The sequence below is a fragment of the Anser anser genome, assembly GCF_964211835.1.
Source record: "Anser anser genome assembly, chromosome: 2".
NCBI classification, from domain to species: Eukaryota; Metazoa; Chordata; class Aves; order Anseriformes; family Anatidae; genus Anser; species Anser anser.
Window position 1 is genome coordinate 71,095,015 of NC_139721.1, and position 21,337 is coordinate 71,116,351.

At 38.1% G+C, this 21,337-nt stretch overlaps 1 protein-coding gene across 1 annotated transcript in view; it reads right to left on the bottom strand.

The window, feature by feature from the left end:
- Positions 1–504: 504 nt before the first annotated feature.
- LOC310895538 (uncharacterized protein) overlaps positions 505–21,337 on the bottom strand; it is a gene marked incomplete at its 3' end in the record, with an annotated part of 177,182 nt that continues 156,349 nt past the window's right edge. Inside the window, exon 2 of the mRNA XM_083827007.1 lies at positions 505–637. Coding sequence (XP_083683133.1) covers positions 505–637 — 133 coding nt within the window. The remainder of the gene's footprint in view (positions 638–21,337) is intronic.

Sequence of the window (21,337 nt, forward strand, 5' to 3'; positions counted from 1 at the left end):
CCTGAGGCACAAGCATAGCAATTGCTATGGTTGAGACTCTTGACAGTATATTTGACCCATTCTATCCAGGCATTCACATCCCCATACCCTGTTTCAATCTCAAATGTTTGAACTGCCACATTTCAAAGAGGGCCTCCTGTTTTCTCTCCTGTTTTCTCCTTGAGTTTCTCCCTTTCTCTCATGGCAATAGAGGATCGTTTCCATACAGCTATTCTCAATCTGGCTGTTGGGTCTCTCCCAGTTATTTGTTCTCTCTGCTCAATTGTCGTTGGGCATTTAAATCTCCACAAGCTAACATCTCACAAGCATCAAACATGACAGATTTTGGTACATAACCCTCTGTCACATTCACCCATATTTTTATGGGGTATCCTGTCTTACTATTATCTGGTCATGCCTTTTCCAAGTTGTCATTTGACCAAGGCTTTCTCTGAGGCCTACAATCACTAAAAACAAAATTAATAATTGATTTTTGCCTGTCATTATTTTTAAACCTTAGGTTTCCTAATAATTATCAATACAAAGAATAAGATATTGTTGTGGTTTAACCCGGCTGGCAGCTAAACACCACACAGCCGTTCGCTCACCCTCCCCCCTCCCTCTCTGGGATGGGGGGAGAGAAACGGGAAAGTGAAGCCTGTGAGTTGAGATAAAGACAGTTTATTAAGACAGGAAAATAATAATAACAATAATAATAATAATAGTGATAATGGTAATAGTATTAACAATAATAATGTGTAAGAAAACAAGTGATGCACAATGCAATTGCTCACCACCCGCTGACCGATGCCCAGCCTATTCCCGAGCAGCCGGCCCCCCCACCCCGGCCAGCCACCCCTATATATTGTTTAGCATGACGTCAGATGGTATGGAATACCCCTTTGGCCAGTTTGGGTCAGCTGTCCTGGGTCTGTCCCCTCCCAGCTCCTGCTGCACCCCCAGCCTGCTCACTGGCAGGACAGAGCGAGAAGCTGAAATGTCCTTGGCCTGGTGTAAGCACTGCTCTGCAACAATTAAAACATCAGCATGTTATCAGCGCTCTTCTCATCCTAATCCAAAACATAGCACCCTACCAGCTACTATGAGCTACTTAACTCTGTCCTAACTGGAACCAGGACAGATATACACTACTACTATAACAAACCCCCCTTGGGAGCACTTCAATTCGCTATAGGTCTGTCCTTTCTCTCAATCACAAGTCACACTCATTAGTTACCTGTGAAAATAAAAGGTTAGTTTACAATTGCAAGCTTTTATCCCGCTCAGAGTCCACTATGAGATTTTTCTCTTCGTTTCAGCTTCCAAGAAGTCTTCTGTAGGAACAGCTTCCCAGGTACTAGGGTCGACGGATGCCCTCACTCGAGTATAGTGAGTCCAACCTTTTTCCGCAGTTCCTATGGCTGTTTCAGTGGTTAGTAGTACTTGGAAGTGTCCTTCCCATTCAGGCCGGAGTTGATCCTTTCCAGGTCTGAATCAGGACCCAATTTCCCACGGGTCCTGAGAGATGACAAAGAAGAGGACAACCCCAGAATACAGTTCTTAAGAAAACTCTTGTTTCGAATTGTGGTATCTCATCCCTTCTGCCCAGATAGGGTAATCTGAACAGCATCTCATACGGTGAAATTCCTATATCGTTTCTTGGTGCTGTTTGAACCTGTAGGAGTGCTAAAGGTAAGCATTTTACCCAAGGAATTTCGGTTTCTAACACTAATTTAGTTAATTGCTTCTTTAATGTCTGGTTCATTCGCTTTACCTTCCCAGAAGAGGAGGGGTGCCAGGGGGTGTAAAAATCCCACTCAATCTGTAAGGCCTGCATTAACCCTTTCAGTACTTGTGAAGTGAAATGACTTCCTTGATCTGAATCAATGTTTTCAGCTATCCCATATCTAGGGACTATTTGCTCCAGTGATACCTTAGCCACCGTGTTTGCAGTGGCAGATACGGAGGGGACAGCTTACACACATCCAGTCACGCGGTCAATTAGGACAAACAAGTACTTAAGTCTCCCTGCTTTAGGTAACTCAGTAAAGTCTACCTGTATACTTCGGAAAGGTCGAATCCCTGGCTCCTGTCCCCCTCTAGGCGAGTTACAGATGACCTTTTTATTTACCCTTTGACATATGGTACATCCTCTGCATATTTGCTTCACTAAAATGTATATTCCTACACAGACATACTTTCTTAGCACAACATCACACATACTTGCGCCTCCCAATGACTCTCTTGATGTAAAGCAATTAATATTTGCCTCATTGGTGCTTTATTCAGCATTTCTCTCCCATCAGGGAGTATCCATTTTCCCTCAGACTTCGTGGCTCCTGATTCCTTAAAAAAATCTTTCTCTTAAAACTTTTTAGTTCTTAGTTTTCAACAATTCCCTGAATCCTCTCTGGATTTATTCTCCGTTTTCCCTCAGACATTAGATGCCTTAAATACCTGACTTCTCTTTCTACATATTGTAATTTATTTTTCAATACTCCCAAGCACTGCTTTCCCAGAAAGTTGAATAGCTTGTTAGTAGCTTCCTTCACAACTGTTTTCTCCTGTCCTGACAATAAACGATCATCCACATTTTGTAACAGTACTTCCTCCTTGGGAGGTTGGAATTGCTCCAAAATCTGTTCTAGAACTTTGCCCAAATAAATCGGTGGCCCTGTAAACCCCTGAGGTAAAACTGTCCATATGTATTGTTGCTTCCGCCCCCACTTCAGAGTCTTTCCAGTCAGAGGTGAATATATCTTTGCTCTCAGGGCCTGAGAGCACTCCATTAATAACACTGTTATTCCAGTCTAACAATTTACTATTTGAATGCCCAATTTCATCATCAGATCCCTTCCCAACAAGTTAGTCCCTGCCTTGGGTACATACAATAATTGCCCAGAGATCATTTTATCCCCTAGTCTCAGCTTGGTATCCCCCAAAGGTGGCACTGTTATCCCAGCCCTTTCTACCTCCATCACTTTTTAGGGTTTCATTAGTTAATTTAATCCCTGATACTTTATAGGCCAGTAATGACCTAGCTGCCCCAGTGTATTGGGTTTGATGGCAAGGTTCGGGGGGGGAGGGAGGGGGGGCTGCAGTGGCAGCCCCCACGAGGAGAATCCAGAAACTGCCCTGTGGCATATAAGGGACAATTTCATCCGGCCCCAAAGGGGCCCACCGCTGCCCAGAGCCAAGCCATGAGCGACACAGTCCATGCCTCTGTGAGAGCACATCCACGAAAACAAACAAACAAGCAAAAACCTGCTGCTCAACAGCAGCTGGGAGAGCGAGGAGTGAGAAACCTCCCCGCAGACACCAAAGTCAATACAGAAGGAGGGGGTGGAGGTGCTCCAGGCACCAGAGCCGAAGCCCCCTGCAGCCTGTGGAGAGGCCCCTGGTGGAGCAGGCTGCCGCCCCCCGTCCCTCTCCCTTCTCGATACTTGGGAAACTGATCAAACACCACAGCAAATATACCAGAATTTCTAGACTGTTACTTAGATAATGCCTACATCCTCTTTCCCTGCTCATTCAGCTTTCCCAACTCCTTCAAAAAACAGCTCTGTCAAACATTACATACCACACCTTTAACACCTTCAATAACCCTTTTTAACACTTTTTATCTTTCTCCAGCCTGTACTTTCACCAAGGTCTCCGTCATTGGCCAACTTAATTCCATACCTTTCTCCAAACAGGATGCTGAAACAACATATCAGTATAACATATTTCATCCCATTTTCCTTCTCTCCTCCTTCTTCCACTCCGGATATTCCTACCTGAAGTGGCCAGCCTGGCCACACTTAAAACATCCCATCAAAGCCTGTCCCTGCTAAGATTCAGGCCACAACACGGGTAGCTTTCCTTGCCTGCCATTCCTTCATCTCTCTTCCTCTCTTTTCCATCCTGGCCCTGACTCCCCCCTGAAGATTTTCTTCCTCTTTCTCCAACCCTCTGCCTCACTACCTGCTACACTGTCAATACCATTAGTTTCACTCTCTGCTTTTCCTTTTCATCTCCCCTCCTGACACACACCTTCAGGGCCTCCCGCAGGAGGGCCCCCAGTGACTGTTCACTACATCCCCCCCCACCTTCTGGAGCATTTTCTGTGTATCTTGCCAGGCTTTAATCACAAAATGAACTTTCAAGAGTCCTTGGGATACCGTGTCCTCAGGATTCATCCCCAAGTACTTTCTCATTCTGACCCCAAGTCTCTCATATGATTTCTGTGTTGCACACTATTATTATTCCAGCCAGGATCAGCAAGTGGGTATTTCTGCCCTGCCAGTATTACCCCTGGTCCTGGAGGATGAGCTCTTTCCCATTTTTGTATAGCAGCTCTCCTCCTGATCATTCCCATTTCTTTCCCTGTAAACAACATATTTATATACATAATTCCCGCCCCAAGAGTATAAGTTAAGTCCTAGGAACTGGTCTAATAGTTCAGCTAGCCTGTTGGGGTCCTCAATTAAAGACTTCATCTCCTTAAAACTCCTAACCTCTCTGCTGGTAAGGGGAGGGGGGAGGAGTTCACCTAAGAGGATACACAGTTAGTGTTAGTACTGTTAGTATCAGGGAAGGCAAAATTCTCAGTACGTCTTCTACCTTGTTCTAATTCTTGCCAGAGCCTAGAGCACGCTCTTCTCTAGGGACAGTGTTAATTGCAGTCCCTGTCTCCTTTCCTGGAGCGACTGCTGCTGCCACCGGTGCAATATTAGGATTATAGGGAGCATAACTTGGCTCCTCCTCTGAAAAAAAAAAAAAGGAATCTTATTGTTTACACATAAATTTAAAGCCTGAATTTTCATCAGACCCGTATTTTGGCCAAAATACTGCTGTTTCCTTAATTGGTTCTTTTGTCCAGACTGATACACAATATTTAACCTTTTTTTTTTTTTCTTTTATCATCTCCTCTAATTTTGAGATTATTTTTCCAATTTCTTATAATTCTTCAGGAAGAACTTTCAGTAGGCACTCTCCCAGGGATATTTCCCTGTCCCCTGGAACTCATATTTCCCATTTTTCCTGTCAGTGTGCTGCTACAGAAATTTCCCTCCTGCAGGGTACCACACACTTACGTTCCGATTCTGGAAAATGGGGGTGTACTACCAAGCACTTCCCCGTGCAAGGGGTACCGCACACCTATGAGTCTACCAGATTCCCTGGTGTACTTCCAAGCACTTCCCTGTGCAAGGATTACTGTACACCAAATTTCCCTGGTGTACTGCCAAGCACTTCCCTGTGCAAGGACTACCGCACACCAAATTTCCCTGGTGTATTGCCAAGCACTTCCCTGTGCAAGGGCTTACCATACACCAAATTTCCCGAGACTCTTCCTTTCTCTCCCTTATCGCACGCTTTGTCCGTCTCCGGCCACGCCCCTCACGGAGCTACGGAACCGCGGATCAGGACTCCACACTCGCTTCGTACAAAAGTACATCTCGATCACACATCACACAGAGTCTCACCTGACCCCCAAGGCAATACTTAATATTTCTTACCTTGGTCTGTGCACAGAGTTACCGGATCAATTCTTAAACCCAGAGGGCCTACCTTCTTCACTTTCCCACTACTTCATGGATCCTGCCTCTTTAATCAGTCTCGGGCCCTCTGTCAGCTCTCCGCAGAACCGCCACCGTCGATGCACAGGACTGCTGAAATCAGCAGGGCATGTCTTCCTGCTGCTGCGGCAGTGGGGCTCCCCAGTAGGTGACTGGATCCTGGACTAGCCCCCAAATTGTGAGAAACACTCCGTAGCCAATAACTTAGGCTCAGGCAAGGATCTCAGTGAAGTACTAATTTATTCGCGATTGCAATGGCGGGCGTCCCACAAGCAGGAGCGCACCTCCTGGTTCCAAAACACAGTTTATATACTTTTTGATGACAGGACCCTCCCCTGTTTCCCCACTGAGTGGGTAATCCAGGTTCACAATCTATGTGATGCTTCACAGACAATGCATGGCCTTCAGTTGCCGGTCTGTTAAATTTCAAATTTCTTTAGACTTTTTTACTGTTTGAAGTGGTAATGTTTCTTTACTTATCTGACTTGACTTAACACCGTGATTTTCACCTAATTGTTCTAAGGAGTCTGGTTGTCTGCATTTTACAAGGTTGCCTGCTAAGTTTTCTTATCACTGCCAGCATATCTCAATACCCCATTCCTTACCTTTAAACAATGTAACTCTGCAAAAACAACATTTTTATTCCCACATAAGGGACATAGGTTTCCTTGTGCAGGTCTCTGGTCTTCAGGTACCTTCCATTGTTGTAGACTAAGTGGATTTTAATTTGGGTTTTGATTTACACCTAAAGATGTTAACATTCTTCCTCTTGGATTCTACAGTTCTGCAAATAATTTGTTCATAGCTCAGCTAAAGCTCTGCACCTATAAATCTCTCTCTTTTTTATTTTATTTTATTTTATTTTATTTTATTTTATTTTATTTTATTTTATTTTATTTTATTTTATTTTATTTTATTTTATCTTTTTATTTTATTTTATTTTATTTTATTTTATTTTATTTTATTTTATTTTATTTTATTTTATTTTATTTTATTTTATTTTATTTTATTTTATTTTATTTTATTTTATTCAACTGGACTATCATTCTTATAGAACTTAGTGTTTTGTTTTAACTTTTTCCTCTGTGGACCTACTCAAGTACACTGAATGCACAACCTAGATAGTACTTTGTAGAAATGATGGCTATCATACGTGTATGTACACAAATGTAGAACACAAATGTAGAATATTTTTACATATAGCTGATAGAACCCTGCTTGAAGAATTAAGTAACTGATTATTTCTGTGTTTTCTTCTCAGAGCAACAAGTTACCTAAGTTGGGCTCTATTCTGACAGAGCTGAGAAGTTCTACCTCTTACAGAACCACTCTTTAAATTCACCTTCAAATGTTTCTGTCCCTTTGCCTTTTTCTAAAACTATGTGCTCCTGAAAGAGAGAGAACGTGGGCTTAGCTCTAACCCAGTAACTTTTTAAGTACTTTTCCCACAGTACTATTACAAATTGAATTGTTAACAACTTCAGAATCATATTTAGCTCATAAACTTCTTTAAAAGATTAGATCAGCACTGAATGTTTTATAGTTTTGATGATTTCTTTCCAGTGGTAATGTAATTGACAGGAGCTGATAAGCTTGTAAACTCTAAAATAAATATTGAGTGTACTTCCAAACTGAAAAATAGCCCATTCATCTTCATTTGCAGTGTTTTCTATTGTCCCTGTGAAGAATTACTCCAAGCTAATGGTGCTCTTGATCCCACTGTTAATTCTGTTCTGGTACCTTTGTACTTTTACAGAATGAGGTGAAAAATTGCTGTTTTTACATACTTTCCAAAATATCATTAAACAAACAAACAAACAAATAAATAAATCATGTGTTTCATTGTCTTCTTTACCAGTGCTCTGGGCCCTGATTTTTTATTATTATTATTATTTTTTTTATTTTTCAGTGGATGACATTTCCTAGTTGCATGGTACCATACCATCTGTCTCTACTGAATTTTTGCGAGGATGTTCTTAAACAGGAAATTTTTTTCACTTCACCCATACTGCACCAGTGCAACAGCACCCTTTCCTGCTGCCTATTTATGTGTCTGACTGAGGAAGGGAAAGTATTTCAATCTCTTTTGATTTTTTTTTCATGTAAATCGGTGTTTAAACAAATGAAATGTTGAGTTGGTCTTCCACTAACTTCATGTTGGTGAAGATCACTTTTATGTTGCTTAATTTATTAAGTGAAGAATCCATTGCAGCTATGTTTAAAAGGCACTGCTCTTTAATTGTTCTTATATTATAGTAAATACACCACATATATCTGTGTCATTGGCAACTTTAGCTGGAATCTAATGATGACCTTTTTATGTTGGATCTGTTTTACTGTGTAGTCCTAATTTTGGAAGTCTAAATTAAACTAAAAACAGTGAAAGCACAAGTACATATATACCATCACAAAATAAACAGATTACGAGACGCACAATAGTTCACAATAAAAGCTTAGTAAAACTAAACAAGAGAATCCTTTAGCTGTCTCTTCACTATGGAACATTCTCAGAGAGACTAAGCTGTAGGACAATTGTATCTTAATATATTTAAATCCTTTACCTTCTATAGTATTGACATTCTTCGGCATATCACTCTTGAAAATTAACTACAATAAAAATATTTTTTAAAAAAGAATAATGACTGTATTCTCATATACCTACTTCCTGAAGGCAGCTCCTAGAAAATTAGACCAAGAGTACTTCTAATTTATGGAAACATCTTCCCAGTGTTTATGACACTGCACAGTTGCAGAAGAATGTTATTGCTGTACTTCAAGCAATCATTGGGGTAAGAGCAGAAAATAAATCATCCTGACTGCAAAAACACCATTTAATAACTATGAATTATTGGACAGTAAATTACCTTCCTCGAAAATATTCTTTTAGTCTGGAGTTCTCTTACAAGGAATCTTTATGATCTCATTAGGTTTTCCTCTTGCTGCAGAAATTTAAATAATTTAGCTTTTGATTACTAATTCATAGTAAAGTAATTTGTGAATGTTTACATTCTATAAAGCTTATTCATTAAATTATTCATCATCAGATATAATTTCAATAGGCATTTGTTTAATTTTTCATGCTTTACATACAATGCCATTAGCACAACAATGCCCCACAGTGTATATTACTGTAGAGAAGCGCTCTGATTTTAAGCAGAAAGATACAAATGAATATTTTCAAACAATGTCACTTTTCTTGTCCCTTCCTCTTCTATCTCTCCCCATACCTTATTGATAATATGTACAGTGACCTTGTACTACATTTACCACTGGAAATTACTAGCAAGTGGAAACAGAATCAGATTTATAATAATTCTGACAAGGGATTTATGGTAGCTATTTGGTCTTGTTTGTAGCAGAACTCTGCTTCCATTGAAGTGCTTGTAGAACCAGTTCATAGGTGAAACAACTGAGGCAAAACTTGTGAACAAGAAATAACCTTATGTCTTGTAAGTGGATATGAGGGCAAAGGAGCATCCATGGAGTATTAGGGTTGGGGAGTGATGCTGAACAGGGTGTTGCTAATTACATAAATTCTTGGCATAGTATAAAATGGCCTTGTGTTAGATGAGATATGGAAACTAAGCTTGTAGCTTTTTTTGTGTGTGATGTGTTTTATCGTCAGCAACAAAAGGTGTTTCTGATCACCTACATATACATTGCACTTAGTAATACAGCATCTATTCTTGTGGGCTTTTACTGGAACCATTCTTTCAAGAAAGTCGATCCACTAGTGAAAATTAAGAAAATTTGCATTGTGAGGTTCACTGTTAATATATGTGAGAGAATTTTTCCCCCATTGATTTTTGGCTTGAACTATGTATTCTTGTTTTGCTTTCACTCATTGAAATCTGTATTTAAATTTGCAAATTCTTTTAAATACTTCATTGAATTTGAATCTAGGTTGAATGATTGTTTAAGATTATGTTACAACATGTTGTTATTGCTTATTGACATATAATATTGTAGGTGATTGATGGATAAAGGGTAAGAAAGTGAAATGAGTAGCAGCGATCATACTACATATGGCAGATTGTTTTTAACTATTGATTGAATTTGAGATTTGAAAGTTGTAGAGTTAAAGGTATGCGGCTGAAGTACACCCTCCCATTAAATCATGAATTTGGGAAAGGACCCCTTTGCTTCCTTAACTCCTCAGAGAGAAATCTAGGTGCAGCTGGATCCAATCCTAGTCCCAGACTTGGTCAATATTGTATGTCTAAAGGATTACGTGTACTTATCAGAGTCAATGTTTGCCTGTTTCAGAGACCTGTAAGGACTTTAACAGACAGTTCTGCAAAGTTAGGATCATAGAATCATAGAATATCCCAAGTTGGAAGGGACCCATAAGGATCATCAAGTCCAATTCCTGGCACCACACAGGTCTACCCCAAAATTCAGACCATATGACTAAGAGCACAGTCCAAACTTCTTAAACTCCAACAGGCTTGGTGCTGTGACTACATCCCTGGGAAACCTGTTCCAGTGCACAACAACCCTCCCAGTGAAGAACCTTTTCCTGATATCCAGCTTGAACCTCCCCTGTTGCAGCTTGACATCATTCCCTCGGGTCCTATCACTGGTCACTAAAGAGAACAGATTGGTGCCTGCCCCTCCACTCCCCCTCATGAAGAAGCTGTAGATTGCAATGAAGTCTCCCCTCAGCCTCCTCTTTTCCAGGCTGAACAGGTCAAGTGACCTCAGCCACTCCTTGTACGTCATTCCCTCTAGGCCCTTCACCATCTTAGTAGCCCTTCTCTGGACTCTCTCCAATAGTTTCACATCCTTTTTGTACTGTGGTGCCCAGAACTGCACACAGTACTCGAGGTGGGGCTGTAACAGCACAGGGTGGGATAATCACTTCCCTTGACTGACTAGCAATGCCGTGCTTGATGCACACCAGGACACGGTTCACCGTCCTGGCTACCAGGACATACTGCTGGCTCATATTGAGGTTGCTATCAACCAAAAACCCCAGATACCTCTCTGGGGGACTGGCTGAAAAGACAGGTAATTTATTAAGGTGATAGACATAACAGATTTGGAATCGCCATTGATAAATTCACTTACTGCAATAATTGAGGTCATTATCACTATTTTTCCCAGGTAATATTTGACATAGCTGGAGGCATGAGTCTTACCAAAGAGGTGTCCCTGCTTTCAAAGCAGAGAGGTTCAGGCCCATTGACCCATTCAATAATTGGAATTCTCATCCTCAAATTGCAGGATTCTAGGTGCCAGATTTATACTTTTGGTGAAGAGGGGACTAAGTTATTTATCATTTGTCAATTGACTCTTAATGCTTGTTTGCGCTGTTAGTCAATAAGAAAAGAGGGAGGGTTGAGGTCAATATTTGCTATGGAGGCATGGTTGTTTTCCCAGCTTCACTTGAAACAACATTGAGCTGTGAGGCTTCTGACTCACTCCAGACATCATTTAGTTACTACAGTTGCCAGGCCTCATACATACTGGGTGTTCAACTGCAAGCCTCCAACGTCTGTCCTGTGCTTTGAGCAGATGAACAAGGTAAGCATGCCGATCAACTCACATTCCTGCACATCAGTTAACTCACTTTTGGGCTCAAGCCCAGTTTCATAGAATCATAGAGTGGTTTGTGTTGGAAAGGACCTTAAAGATCGTTTAACTCCAACCTCCCTGCCATGGACAGACACTCCTCCCACTAGACTACATTGCTGAAAGCCCCATCCAAACTGCCCTTAAACACTTCCAGGGAGGGGACATCCACAATTTCTCTGGGCAACCTGTTCTACTGCCTCATCACTTTCCAAGTAAAGACTTTTCTCCTTATATCTACCTATGTCTACCCTCTTTTAGTTTAAAACAATTATTCCTTGTCCCATCACTACACTCCCTGATAAAGAATTCCTCTCCAGCTTTCCTGGTGGCCCCCTTTAGTTATTGGAACATCTCCCAAGAGCCTTCTCTTCTCCAGGCTGAACAACTCCAACTCCCTCAGCTTGTCTTCACAGGAGAAGACCTCCAGCCCTTGTTCTCAACAATTGTCTGCTGATTTATGGTCACATGGTATTTCAATACCAACAAGCCTGGTAATATTCCACAGAAGAATTGTGAAGTTTTAGATAAAACAGATATTTACTTACTTTTTTCACCTTAAGTCTCAAATCAGAAGTTAGGCTCAGCTTCATGTAATGTAGGAAAACTGTGCAGGTTCGCTTTGACTTAATGTATGAGAACTTCCATAAGAGAGGAGGGAAAAAAATCATTGATTAGAGTGATTTTGTGATAAGTATTTGAGCCACACAACATTTTCCTTGTTTGAGTGAAAGATTGTCAGGAAACCTATGGACTTTTTACTTTACATGCCAGGTGTACAAGATACAGGTTTGCAAATGTACGATTGTATTTACAATTGGTTGAACATGGTCCTTACTCTATATCCATGCAAATAGATAGTAAATTTGTTCAATAATTAATTTATTTGCTTATTTGAACTAGACTTTTCATTCCTGTGTATTACTTAGTAAATCAGCTTTTTCATTTTGATTCATTAATTACCCTATCTTCTTGGGCTACTAACTTCCACTCTCCTCTCCCTATTTACAGTGAAATTAAGAACTATTAGGTCCATATAGTAAATCACGTTCATGTTTTCATTATTCCTGTATATAATCTGGAAGAGTAATTTGTATGTGTAGATACCGCATAAAAAAAGACCCGTTCACAGTGAGAGTGGTTTATGTTGTTCTGCCTAGAATTGGGTCACAGAAATAACGGAAAAAAGTATCCATGTTTTTAGACAGTTTATGATGCTACTGTAGAGCATGAGGAGTGCATGGACTTCTGAATGTAGTACAGCCAAAAGAAAACTGTAACTCTTAACAGCAACATTTTAATACCTATAAACATAATTGCTAAAAAGTACTACCAGTGTTAGTGATAACAGAGATTAGCTGGAGGTGGTTTAATCAAAAGGTCAATTTCATTTTAATTGTTTGATGTTAATTAAATAATCAAATACTAGAATATTTATATGTTCATCAATCATGATGGATGAGAATGTAGATTGAAAAAATACTTTTCTTCCTTTAAACTTATGATCAGGTCTCTTCTCTTCTGGTTTAGTAACGACTGACATGCTAAAAGTATCTCTGGTCAGAGGTGTCTGGTGTCATTCTGCCCTAAACAGCCTGTGTGTTGCTGCAAGTGGAAGTTCTTCTTGGTAGTTTTCTGTATTTTGGCAATATTTTCATAAACTTGTTTTTTTTTTTTTTTTTTTCACATGAATATTTATCAGCATGTTTCTGTTTTCATACTCATACTAAGGGTCTTCTAGGTAGTTTTCTATTGGAGGTGACTCCTGAAGGATAAAGATGGAGTGTGGGTAAGGCTCTTATGGTGAGGAGTCCTGAATTCTGAGAAAGCCATATTAACTGCAAAGGTCAGATGTGTAGATCAGAGGATGGGGGGTGGGTGGGGTGGGGGTGGGGGGGTGGGGGGTGGGGTGGGGATGGGAGAATAGAGAAATCTATAGCTTTCTTTCTGATTTCTCTCATTTCTCCTCTTCTCCAAAAGTAGTTAGACAGAAAAACTACTTTGTGTAACTTTTTCTTTAGAAGGACAAATAATATGTGGTGGGTTAGAATTAGCTGTCTGCCAGGTGTCAACCAAGCTGCTCCCTCAACAGGACAGGGCTTCTCTTCTTGGGACTGCTGTTCCTGTCAGCAGCTTCCTCCAGTGCAGGGTCCTCCACGGTGGTCCACTGCTCCAGAGTGGTATTCCATGGGCTGCAGGGGAACTTCTACTCTGTTGCCTGGACCACATCCTTCGTGTTCTTCACTGACCTTGGTGTTTTCAGGATTTTCTCATGTTTTTCTTGCTCCTCTCTCTCACAGCTCTTTTGCAGTACTTTTTACTCTTTTAAGTGTTTCCACAGATGTGTCACCAGCATCACTCATTGAATCAGCTTTGACCAGTGGTGGGTACATTTTAGAGCTGGCTCTTTATGGTATAGGTGCAGTTTCTTGTCTTTTCTCACAGAAACCATCCTTGCAGCCTCCTGTTTCCAAAACTTTGTCATGTAAACCTAGTATGTCATAAGATAAATTACAAACTATAGAGTATTAAGTAAACTATCATTATGCTCAACTTAACAGAAGAAAATTTGGCACATGGGAAAACAAAATCCTTTGTGAAAATATAGAAGGAACAGAGATAACAGTGTAATAGCCTTTTCAAAATTTAAGTTTATTTAATGCAGATTCTTACCACATTCAGTGGAACATCGGTGTAGATAGACTTGAAAGCGTGAGTCAGATTTTTGCATTTCAAAAGCAAAAAATGAGAATGGTAGATGTGCCATACTAATTTTCAGGTATTTAAGAAAACCGTAGTGAATCAAAATGAATTTAAAGTCTGAAAAGATTTTAAAATATCCATGTGACTGGTTCGTATGTCTGAAGAAAAACAGAAGGCACTTAAGCCTTTAGCTTTGAGTTGTTGTACCAATTCATGGTCAAAACTGGTCCACAGAGGTCAGCTGAGTCATTGAATTAAGTGGGTATTTGGATGATTTTCACTTGTCTGTATTTAAATGAGATCATTCCTTTAATGGGCAACTTTTTGTTCTCCCTGACTTGCATTATTCATACAAATAGGAAGAAGAAAGCTGTTCTTCAAACTGAAGAAAATGATTGAGGAGTCCTGTCTTTCTGTTTTAATTAGCAATTTGCAAGGTGATCTTTCACAGAAGGATTGCTAAATAATGTTGTCTTACTGCTTTATCTTTGAGAACACTTACTTTTAAGGTGTTAGTGGCATTGCGTGGATAGATACACAATAAGGAAAAATCCTGACAAATGACGTTTGTGTCACTTTTACTTTCAGATAAAAAGAACTCGGGGAATAATAAAATGCAGAAAAGCCTATTCTAAACTAGATTAAGCAAAATCGAAAACATGAAAAGTAAACCTGAATATTACTACATTTTAAGAGTGTGTTTTGTACAAGTAAATTTTTTAGCGTGGTCTACCATTTTCAATTATCGAATCAATTGTTTACATATGTACACAAACATATTGTCAGAATGTATATTTATATAAACACTCTGATAGTTCTGCTTTGCCTGCTTAGAACAATTTAAAAGGAGTTGTACCATCTTTACTCCCTATGCATGTTCTCCTGACTTTGCAGGGAATTCCTTTCTGTACCTATGCTGTAAGGAAGCTGTTCTCTAAAATTCAAGTTCTCACAGTACTTCCTGAATTTGGAATAGCAAAGCTTATGTGTTTTCCAATTGACCTCCACCAGTAAATACTGAGCATCATGCATGTGTGTTATTTAGCTTTCTATTTTTTTTCCCCCTCAATCTAGAAACATTTGGAGGTCAATTTCTTCCAACATAGATATAGCAGTACTGTCTATTGATCTGAATACTTCCTTGTTAATCCTGATTTATTTGGCAATGTTAAAATGATATGCTGCAATGATTGTTTGGTTGCCTTTATTGTGACTAGACAGATCAATCAGCTGTATCTCTCAAATCACTGATTGCAGTTTGGTGTCTGGTTACCTATCATCTTTGAAATATTTATGACTATCCTTTTTTTTTTTTTTGGTAATTCCTTTTCCAGTCTATGTGATTTCTGCTCTATTATATTCTAATTCATTTATTATATTCTAATTCAATTTAAATAATAATTTTAAGTAATAATTTTAAAGATATAATTGTGAATCAAATAGCTTGAGTGTATTACAAAAGGTTGACAGCATCTATTTTCTTATCCTATGAAACAAAGCAATGGTTTGATTTGACTAATAAATAAATGTATTTGTCAATGTATTTCCTTGATTCTGTTTATATGTCAATACTCTTCAATTTTCTCTTTAATCCTTCTTGTGTATCTCTTACATAAGATTCTATCCGTTCTGTTATGTTTATCAGATATTTTCAGGACATCATTGTGGTTAATTCTAACCAAGACTGTCACTTCTCCAGCCATAAATCAATGTTTTCCAAAGCTCCCTAACTAAAACAATAATTAATAAAAGGCATGAAAAAAAAAAAAAAAACCCTCACTCTCATTTCTGAAAGTGACTTGAGCACAGTAGGGCAAGATCCAATAAAATACCAATGGATGCTGATTCTCCACAGCTGAATCCAAAATTGAAATTCCAGTACCTTTGCACTGTGCACACTCTATGAGGGGAAGTAGATGCTGAATAAATATTTAAAAAAAAAAAAAAAGAAAAAAAAAGGTGCACTTAATAGTAAACAACATAGAGCTAGCCAATGAGAAATGTTTAATATGAAAGTATACCTGAACACTCATCATCAAGTACATTGGGAGTGAGCTTTGCCAATGGCATACTTGAAATAAGGGTTCAGAGAACTTCCATGGTTCCTTTTTTGCACATCACTCTTATGTTCCCCTACCCCTTTTCTTCCTGGCCATTGTCCAGTTAATATTTCCATGTATCCACCAGCAAAAGTGGGAGTAGGGAAACAGTGAGTGCATGACTTTGGAACAGTATGAGGGAAGACCATACTGAAGCAAGGTTTGGGCTTTTGACCTAGCACAATTAGAAGAGACAGTGCCAGTAACTTGGGACTGAAAACTTTCCAGTCCTGTCTGCTTGGATAAACAGTCTGTCTCTGAAAGAGCAATGTTCACCTCTCTGCAAGACTTTTAGTAATGTTCTTTGTAGACTACTAGTTAATTGTTCCACTCTGAAAATAAAGGCTTTGCACTTGGCACTTTCCTGAAATTATTGAAAACGAAACTCATTTTTGTGAAGAATGTATCTAGGAGCAGAGCTGCTATACTGTTCAGTGAACTCATTGTTTTCCAGTGTCAATCATGATCTGAGGATACTTCCTGGATCCAGTCCTCTTAGGGGAATGAATCACATCCCAGCCAGGTTTTAATGCTTATTTATTACAGATCTGGAGCACACTAGACTTTTCTTATCTTTTAGGCTCCTTTATAGTCAACCTGGTATTGAACAGTTAATTACGTTAAAATTTTCAGTTGGGCAACAGAAATATTCCAAGATGCCAGAGTCCATATGTTATCTTTTATCACAGCCCCGTTTTTTTGCATGTGCTAAGCATACCACCAGTGATGGGTTAAAACATAAGGATTTTCTTATGGAATGAATGGGCAGGACATATAGATCAAGATAGCTTTCTATTTGGCAGCTCATATTAAAGTCCTATTTGACACTGCAGCGATGGAAGTGATGGAAAGCAGTCATTTGTAGTATCCCAGAGGAGAAGGCAAAGAATATATTCAGTCTAAGCTACTGTGAGAGTACCTGGATTTGAAACAGAGAGTGTGCGATGATCTGTTTTAGTTCAGATCCAGAGTGTACTTTTGAAGTTAACCTCCTGATGGTCCCTGTTTACAGAATTTTGACTCAAGTTGTGAAGTGCTCTTAGAACATATGAAATGAATTCCTTTGAGAACTTGGAATATTTCCTCTGAAAGTGACCTGATATTGTTCTACTTCTAGTGGACGTTCAATGCATGTGTCCAGATTTGAGCCAGTAGGAAAAAAAATGCTCCTGAAATTACTATTGTGTATTTCTGGCTCTTCAGAAGCAACAGTTTCGCTTGGTAGATATGTTAACATTTTTGTTAACATATGCACCACATTTTGTTAATGTAATCATAGCTTGTGACTGCAGGAGAGGACTAATCCTGCTAGAACCGAGGGCACAGGCATTGTTATAGTGCAGTGTGTTTTATCTAAGGGTTTTCCCTCAACAACAATTATCTCATTTAGAGATACAGAGAGAAACCAAGCTGTTATTGTTATTTGTTTTCTAATAGTAAATCAGTTTTTCAGAGTGGAAACCATCCGTATGTTCAAGTGTCAGACAGGCTCAAGGTTTAGGTTGGATGTTAGGAAAAACTACACTGCAAAGATAATGTGGCACTGGAACAGTTCCTTCCATCTCTGAAGATTTCCATGTCTTGATCAGAGTTCCATGACTGACCTGATTTGGTGCTGGCACTCCTGCTTTGAGCAGGAGGCTGGTTTCCTCTGGGCTTCTATATAATCTTAGGGGCAGAGTGGGGAGGATGAAAAACTGAGACAGTTCTGCCTAAGCTGACTAGGATAGGAGTTTGGCCTTCTGCAGATCTGTTTCTTTTCTCTATTGTTGGATTTTATGTATTGATTTATTTTTTAATCCACAGTTCTACACAAATGCAGCAGCAACCAGACTTTCAACAGGAACATAGATAACATTCTTAAAGAAAAATAACCAGTTATTCCTCTTATAAAACCAGTCTTCCATCATTTTAGCTATAAGCCTATGCTGTAGTTACAGTTATATTTCTGGTTGTAAAGAAAATATGAAACTGTACTTTTTTATGAAGTTTCAGGGGAAAATTTTTTAGACCAGGAAAATCTATCTAATATTGAAATGAATTACATGAATTTTCTACATATTTCACTTTACTTATATTTTTACCATAGAATCTGTACTTAGATCTCTTCTCTTTTTAATGCAAAGGGACTGTCAATATTTTTCACACATATATTTCTTTATATGAAGGCATAAGTACCTTTCTTTATATGAAGGCATAAGTACGATTTTTTCTAAGTATTTTTTTCCTAAAGGTTTTCAGTTAAGCTACTACATACATGTAAAATTCAAAAACTAAAACTAAATAAAATGTGGTTCAAAAAATGTAGTTTTTATGGCTTGGGTCATAATTTTTGAACATTAGGGTTTGGAAATATAGTGTAACATCAACAAGCAATTTATGTACTCAGTATTATTCAAGGTTACAGACAGTTTGAGAGATTCTTCTAAAGGGATATTTATAAGATTTCTTTTATTTATTATTTGCTTTACAAATAAGTAGTTTGATTCTCTTCAATCATTCATCTTCTATCTACTTTAAGATTTGGATTAAGATGTAGTAAACTGAAAGGCCTTTTCTGGCATACCTTAATTTTCACCAAATTGAAAACCATCATGATTTGGGTACAGTATTACATAAAGATCTTTCTCAAATGTCTTTCTCAAAGGGTTGGGGCATCCCTGAGAATGACAAGGTGAAACAATGAAAAATTTAATACTGTAATTATAACCTGTTGCTGTAAGATTGTTGAAGTCTTAAGCATATTTATTTATGAGAGAGTGTGCTATGTATGTCCAAGTTTGAATGATCATCTCTTACTAAAATGACCTCACAGCACACATAAAATAATAGCACTTATTTTAATTAGTAGTTCAAAGTTCTTAATTTTCTTTCTGTTGGTAACTTTTCTTGTTTAGAAATATAAATTGGAAGAGATAATTTGGAAATTTTCTGTTGACATGAGTTTTATTGTTTTAATTCTCTAAAGAATCTCCTCTTCATGTAAAGGTTATTCAGTTATAAATTGTATATAAATATTCAGTTAAATTCAGTTATAATATGTTTGTACATAGTACACAAAAATGCACTACTGAAAAATATTAATCAAATTGGCCTATTCAGATGACTAAATTGAGCTTATTGATAACGATTAAAAAAACCTACAAACTTTGCTTGTTTCATTGATTTTTGAAGTGTTCAGAAGTGAAAATATTTTGCGGGTAAGACACAGTCTTTAGAAAATTAATCTCTTTAATGTTCCTAACTATGATATAAGTAATTGGGGGAAATATGAAAACCTGCAGATCCCAGGCCTATCACCTTTCCCACTCTAATTTTTAGACGACAATTTGCTGAATGAGCCGAGTCTTGAGCAACCTTAAAATGCGCAAGTATTTTAAGCTTCTCTGTATTTGATAATGATGATGCTTGATTGCTGAAGGAGTGCAAGGTTATAATCATCTCCCTTGGCTTTTTTGTCATTCTATAAAATACTTGAGCTGCTCTATGCTAACATATGACATCTGCAGATGTCTCAAATGAATTGTAACTTTGTGTGTACTTAGTAAGTTCCAAGGACCAGTCCTTTTAAATAGGATGAGATTTTTAATTGTCTTTTGAAACAAGGTTTCATGACATACAATTTGTTTCTCAATTTATTAGAATGTTCATAAAGTGAGGTTTGTGAACAGGAAATGAAAAGTAATTTAAACTGTCCCAGTCCTTTATTTATAACTTAGAGACTTCATATCACTTATATATCACATATCACATATATTTGATCTTAAACTAGCAAATATGGCTGGAAATAGTTTTGGAAAATTGGCCCAAAATACCTTTGCTGTTTTTTCTTGTTTGTGCTAATCCCTGTTTTCAAACCATATCTTATTTTTCTATCAGAGCATTTTCCAACAAAATACAACCTGTGTTCTCCTTGGAGGAAGATTGTTTGAGGAGACTGATGTTTCTAAATTGTTCTTGACTTTTATTTTCACCTAGGAATCAATAGAGTATCATTCCTATTAACTGATGAAATGCCAGTATGTGACCCTTAGGTATTGGGAAGATATTCAGTACTTTCCTTAATACCGTTATTATGGCTTACTGATTTTTGTTGTTGGAGATATGTAAGTCAGCCTTTTAAAAATTATAGCAATAAGACATGTAGAATGACTAGAACAATTTCATTCTGTTTCTTAAAAATTCACTTACAACATGGTGAGTGATGTGAAATATGATATGAGACTCAGTGTATGAAGGTAGTGTCAGTTTTGTATTTCAGTGTATGAAGGTATTGTTGGTTTTTAGTGGCAGTTTGTATGACCCTGTAAAAGCCAAAAAAAAATAATCACAAAGGGCCTTATGCAGAAAGTTGATTTGAATAGGCTGCAGAGAGAATATACTATAGCAGATATAATTTGACAGCATCTTTGGCACTGTTGGAAAGTCATGGCCATGACTTGTACTTGGTTCACAAGTAGACTACCTTGGTCTCCAGGGAAAGTTGTACATATAAACAGTGCGTATTCTCCATTTCTTTCCTCCTCCCCTTCTTAGTAAAATCACTTCTTTCAGACAACATCAAATGACATATAACCCCACAATGGTGAATTTTTTAGTGACTTTTTTCTTCTGCCTGTCATTTTCAGTTGGGGGAAACCATTATGCTTGGCTTATATGCCACTTCCCAAACAGATTTGGATGTTAAATAGTAGTTAGGTTTAGCCTGTGACTTTAAAGGTCGTATTGAATAAAAATATATCAGTCACATGAGGAAAATTACTTCTGCTGGGTTAATTAAAGATCACAGGTCAAATAGTTTCTTGTTTTAAGTGGGTGTAATTCCTTTGGATTCAGCCCAGGTGTGATAGCAATTTATTTATTTATTTATTTATTTATTTATTTATTTATTTATTTTTCTGTGTAATCTGCTTGAACTTCACTATATGTAAACTCTGTGTATTTAATTCTCTTTTACAATGGTTTTCTCTTTAGAGGGGTGATACCCTCACATCTTCTTTCTTTCTATCTATCTTCATATAGAATGGGTCAAGATTATGATGGATTGTATATATATATATATATATATGTAGCTTTGTATTTATTTCCTGTTGTCTGTTTCACAATTCCATGTTGTCTATCTGATGGAGAACAATATTATTTTGGACAAGGTCTGTAAGCATTGTCCTATCTATTTCTTCCCCTTTTCCATTTTGGCTTCATCTCATCCTGCAGGATTAGAAAGAGTATTTGAAGCCATTATTCAAAAATGGATAGTTACACAAGGGTAAAAAAGAGTGTCTACAAAGGAGAACTCCTCTCTAGTTCTCAAATACTTTCCTAAACAGGCTTTGGATAATCACATCTGAACACATATTTACAACCTGAAGCATAATTTGAGGCCATTCCCTCTAGTCCTATCACTAGTTACCTGTGAGAAGAGTC